This window comes from Etheostoma spectabile, chromosome 16, assembly GCF_008692095.1.
Source record: "Etheostoma spectabile isolate EspeVRDwgs_2016 chromosome 16, UIUC_Espe_1.0, whole genome shotgun sequence".
NCBI classification, from domain to species: domain Eukaryota; kingdom Metazoa; phylum Chordata; class Actinopteri; order Perciformes; family Percidae; genus Etheostoma; species Etheostoma spectabile.
The window spans coordinates 23,106,879-23,112,548 of record NC_045748.1 but is presented as its reverse complement, the minus strand read 5'-3'; the positions used below and the strand labels follow the sequence as shown (position 1 = coordinate 23,112,548).

General features: G+C 39.4%; 1 protein-coding gene across 1 annotated transcript in view; it reads right to left on the bottom strand.

Annotated features, from left to right (window-relative positions):
• The window catches only part of scai (suppressor of cancer cell invasion), a gene marked incomplete at its 5' end in the record, with an annotated part of 45,167 nt that overhangs the window by 13,517 nt on the left and 25,980 nt on the right, over positions 1-5,670 (bottom strand). The window contains 3 exon segments of the mRNA XM_032539411.1: positions 3,320-3,398; positions 3,905-4,006; positions 4,360-4,461. Of these exon segments, the coding sequence (XP_032395302.1) occupies positions 3,320-3,398; positions 3,905-4,006; positions 4,360-4,461 (283 nt within the window).

Here is a 5,670-nt window from a genome sequence, read left to right as displayed (position 1 = left end):
AACTGCATTTCGTTGCCTTGTACCTGTACATGTGTGATGACAATAAAGTTTAATCTAATCTAATCTCACAGTCATAAACATTGGAGAGGCAGGCGGAGATATCGGACCAATATCTGTTAAGCTTGGGACAGGACCGAAAGAGGTGACCCAGGGTGTCCTCAGAAGACTTACATTTTGGACAGGTTGGGGAGACAGAAGGATAGAAAGAATGAAGTTTAGTGAAGGAGTAGTGACGTCTATGGAGCACTTTAAATTAAATTAGGTGGTGTCATGGTGTCAAACATTTGTTTTTTAAGATAAAAAAAAAACAGTTTTCATCTGTAATTGTCACACCCAGGTCCCGTTCCCATGCATCCTTTACATTCTGTGTGGAAGTTGGGTTAAATGCAGTAAACAGGTCAACAAATCCAGTGACACAATTTTTTAGAGTCGGGGGCTGATTCATTAGAGTATAAAGTTCAATAGGGGCTGGCATTAATTGAAAATGTGGTACATTTGTCCAGATGTCATTTCTAAATCTGGAGGGAGTGAAAGAAGTGTGTGGGTGAGAGAGGGAACTTCTCCTTCAACTGGATGAAGGTGGCAAAAGTGTTATTAACATATAAGTCTGCTATAGTGACAATGTCTCTATTTTTCCAGATCTTGAAAGCAGTATGAATGAGTGAGGGGGGAAGGCATGAGCAATAGAGGTTTCAGGCAAATGGTTTGACTTCCTTATTTGATACCAGATTCATAGAGAGCTTTTTACCATAAAGTTATTACCTCATATGGCTGAGAGAGGTTTGGTTGATGAGAAAAGAAGAGCAGGAAGAGAGCTTTTGGGAATATCCAGCTCATTGGAAAGCCATGGTGGGGTAAAGCAGTAATGTTACCTGGATATGCGTCTTGCCAATACATTAGTGCTCTAGCATTTGCAGCCCAGTAGAAGTGCCTTAAAACAGGCAAGCTAAGGCCCCCCCGCAGATTTGAGAAAATACGGTGAACTTTATACCCCCCAGACAAATGGTAAGAGTCTCGAATCTAGAAGGAGAATGCTTTAGGTATAAATATAGGGAGGTTCTGGAAGAGGTAAAGGAACCTGGGGAGTGCAACATTTTAATTGCGTTAACGCCTATCATTGACAGAAGTAGTAGTCTCCAAGTCTTGTGTGTAAATTTGTGGTTCTTAGTAAAGGTTATGTCTGGAGTCAGTCTAGTATCCGTGAGAAAATAGTCAATTCTTGTGTAAGACTTATCATATACCATATATCATAGTGTTATGCTGTTAAATGTGATGGTAATTATCATGGTGATGGTATTATAGTATTATTGGGGAAAAAAGAATAATCTCTGTCAATTGGGTGTTGCAGTCTCAAGACATCAACAAGAGTCATATTTTAAATTAGATAATTTAACGCGATGGAGGAGCTAGAGGGGGAGACAAGATAGGTAGAAATATTTAACCTCCATTGTTTTCTATGCTTCAGGTGCGTTTCTTGAATAAAAATAATATCCCCAGGTAAAGATTTTAAATGAGAAAAGACCTTGCCTGTTTCAGATTTGACCCTAAACCTCTGACATTCTTGCTAATTAATGAGAGGGTGCCACCTTGTGGCAAAAGGGCAGAGCTTCAGGTGGCCATATTTAAGGATTGCTAAGCAAAGCGGTTTTAACACAAACAGCTACACTGGCAACTGTGCAGAATGGAAAGAGCAGGAATAGCCTAGGTGAACATAACAACCAACCAAACAACAATTTAAAAAAACAACAACAACAGGAAACCCTTCCGCCCATTCACCCACTTCCCCATATCAAAGTGGGTAGGCAGTCTGATGTAAAGAAATGGATTGAATTCAAATGACACGGCCCATTGCTTTGTTAAGACCTGTCAGTGTCCTAAAGTAAAACGCCTTATAAACTTTTGCTTAACATACCTAACCTTCCAGCTATTCAAAGTAATCACCTACTTTGCTTTACATTGCTGTCAGATAATTAAGCTACATTCATGTATTAAGATACATTAACATTATTGGTATTATCTGCCAAAGTAACCACTTTTTGTCATTTATACAGAGGTGTGCATTAGCTAAATGTGTGTTAGCTAAATGTTTGTTAGGGTTTTATTCAAGTGCTCACACTATAATTGGCACCTGATGTGTGAGACAGAGAACCCTCTAAGCTCGACATTGTAGACCCCAGAGCATGTCCTTTTCAATTGCTCAAGATCAATAGTGTCAATTGTTTTGCATGTTAACATCTGGGCCTTCCAAAGAAGTCTTCTGTGTGATCGTAGGCCATCCAGAAGCTTTGTAATCCAGCCTGGAACTGCAGTATTTTTTTTTTTTACAAACTTAATAATAACAAAAACTCCACTATTTACTGTTAGGGTTACACACCAGGGACGGGACGTGAAGAATAAACGACAAGAAAAGGCAGAATAATCGGCTGTTAATATTTCAACATTGCCATAGTTTTTAATAAATGTTTCTGCTATGTTGGCGGGACAGTTTGAGGTCCCTCTGGGGACACTGTTGAAGTGAGAGTGAAAGTGACAGGAAATGCAGTAGCAAAGGAGAATAAACATTTATCAACAGTTATAATAAGGGAATGTAAAGTAGCTAGAGTCTGCAGTTTGAGCAAAAACACACTGCCCTGCAATAAGGTTTGCCGTCTCTATAGTCTATGAATCACCAGTGATGGGAATAACGGTGTTATAAAATAGTAATAATGTAATATAACTAGTTACTCTTAAATGACAGTAATCTATAAAGTCTTACATTTTGGAAGTAACTTGCCCAACACTGGCCCACAGAAGCCCATGCTCCGTTATTTATTCATTAATAACTCTTAAAAAAGGTTCCCTACTACACACAACAGTTTTTACTTTTGAAATATGTTAACTAGCTGTTAGCCAATCAGAGTCAAGCAGTTTAGCTCATTGAATATTAATGAGAACTGGCACAAATCAAGCTTTTGTTTTCCTGCAGGCTTGCTATACCACGCTAGGATGGCTTGAAATGAACCAAGTCATTTTTTCAACACAAACTGTTACAGAGTCCATGGTAGAACTTCAGACATTACCACAAAGTAATGAAATTTTTATTTTATTTATTTAGGAGGTCCCCCAGCCAAGTCGCCATTCCTACACGGCCCGGCGCCAGTCCACAGCCCAAAGTTTGAGTAAGGCAGTTCTAATACGTTTTCTCAGCAATTTCATCATTTAACAATAATAGATAATTTTTGGAAATCTAACAATTTAGACTGTTTGGTGGCATGTCCACATTTCAACAAAATTCCACGATATCAAGAGGAAATGTGGGGTTTAATATTCAGCATTTTACCTTCATAATCTGAATGCCCAGAAGGGAAGACACCGGTTGCTGACAAGTAGACAAGCAGAACGCTGTTGGCAGGCAATTCCTGGGGGAAAAAAAGATGGCAACCTAATATGATTATGTTTAATATCATTGCAACATGTACTTTAAATGCTGACATGATATTAGGGATGGGCATGATTAATCAACGATCGATAATTGATCATTAAGAATTCCGTTGATCATGTTAATTTGTTATTGATTAAACTAATGCAGGTTGTGCTGTTTGAGTCTTGAAGCAATGAAATGAATTTTACTGTGTGTCAAGCAATAAAACATTTTACCACCTGGGAGCAATATTTGCCCTCAGAGTGGGTGTTTTCAGCGGCTGGACAAACAAAGTTTGGATGTTCACATAAATATGGTAGTGGAAAGATGGTGGAGGAATCTAAACAATGTTACAGAACACTTGTTTGTGATCCTGGAGGATGAGAGATTCAATGTATTTGACATAACGGTATCTTGGTGATATCGCATGTCTAATAATAGACCATTAACTTAAGCATTGATGGCATTTAACCCAGAGAGGCTAGAATTAAAGTTAATACTGACCTTAAACGAGGCCGACAAGAAAGTAAAAAGCTGGCTGAATGTTGGTTTGTACAACAAATACTTGTGGGGGTTTTCTCTTTTAGCTGGCTTCTCATTGGGCTCCTGTGGAAAAATATTTTATTTAATCATTGTTCATATTTCAGTTTCAACATACTTTATTTATTACAGGCTAACTAGTTTTCTAGGAGGCTATTATGTGTTCATTTTTTCATCATGTTTGTCACCCTAAATTAGCCACACCCCAGTAGGGAATGATTCAAATCATGAAAGAATGATGCGTTTCTCTCAATAATAGCATAACTCCAGGGGCACTGATACGGGCCAAAAACATGGTGAAATACAGGTATTTTCTACTGGTTGGCCCTGTGAGACTGTATCATTTATGAGACGTAACATAGGTTATTGTTGCCTTGGTCTGAATATTCTCACAAACTTTATTCAGACGTGACACTCACCAGAGTTCCTTGTTTTGGCGTCTGTGTTGCCAGGTTTACAGGTTCTCTTTCCAAAGCTTGAAGCATGCGGAACATATCGATGGTTAATTCACTGAATTTCACCTAAAAGAAGGAAGAAACACAACAATGATGTGTCCATACAGACTTTTATTAAGTATGTATTCTATAGTAGTACTCCTAGGGCTGCACGATTATGGCCAAAATGATGATCACAACTATTTGTTGATTGTAACACAAACAAATGTTATTGTCAAATAGGCTATGTATAACTGTTTCCACATCCATATTGTGCTACATTCCTCTTATGTTGAAGATGTATGTTGTACATAGAGCTGCAATACATGTAAATAAAAATTATCTGAAATAAATAGCCTAGGATATATATTTAAAACAATGTATCCCTGAGAAGGCCCCTTCACTTGTTTTCAACAATAAGTGATTAAAAGAGCTAGGGAGAGGGGGGGTGGGATGGACGTATGCTAGGCCTACTTGCAGAGTGATGGCTGACTCGTTATGAATGGGTCCAGCACGGGTGGTATGGCGTGTCAGCAGAGTTACACACGTCATGTGTATGAAATGTCTGTATCCTCACTGCGCTGCATTTTTATCAACTATGATATTCTGGCCATGTTTCATATCTCTTGCCCAGGTCCAGCGGGCTCTGTCTCGCACGCTGTTCTACAAACTTAAGTTAGTTGTATTCAGTAACTTCTTCTGTGTTTTTTGCTGTGGCGGCCGCAATAGCAGAGTTACCAGTGGAAACACTGGTACAAATACAGGTTTGCCTCTCATGCTTAACAATATACAGCTGTGTTAATAACAGTTAAATCTGTGGACAAACGTCAGGAGTGTGGACAGCCGCTGTGTCTCTCCATGTTGCTGGGGAGCCGTGTGTGAGTGAATGGGGGCGGGGCTGCGCGGAGAGTAAGAAGAGAGATTCAAACACAGGCACGGCTTTACAGAAGAAATGGGTCATGTAGCGCAAAATGAAACCACATCGATATAAACAACATTTCTTTGTTTGTGGAGAGGCAGCGGATGCGAAGACATTAGGTGCACCGGTGCGACCTCGGAAAATTGTTAGTTGCACACTAGAGCCCTGTGAGCTAACAGACAAACTAGCACTGGTCACTGCTGTTGTCCGAAAAACAACACAGATAAGACAAAATGTTGGATTTATTGGTAAAGTGGTAAACCTTGTGACCGACGTATGACTGACTGCTATCTTTTGTGAATTTTTCCTCACGTTACTCTGTCTTCTGTGACTGTCTACATCTAAAAGAAACTAAGCTGCGCGGTGCAGGGAACAAC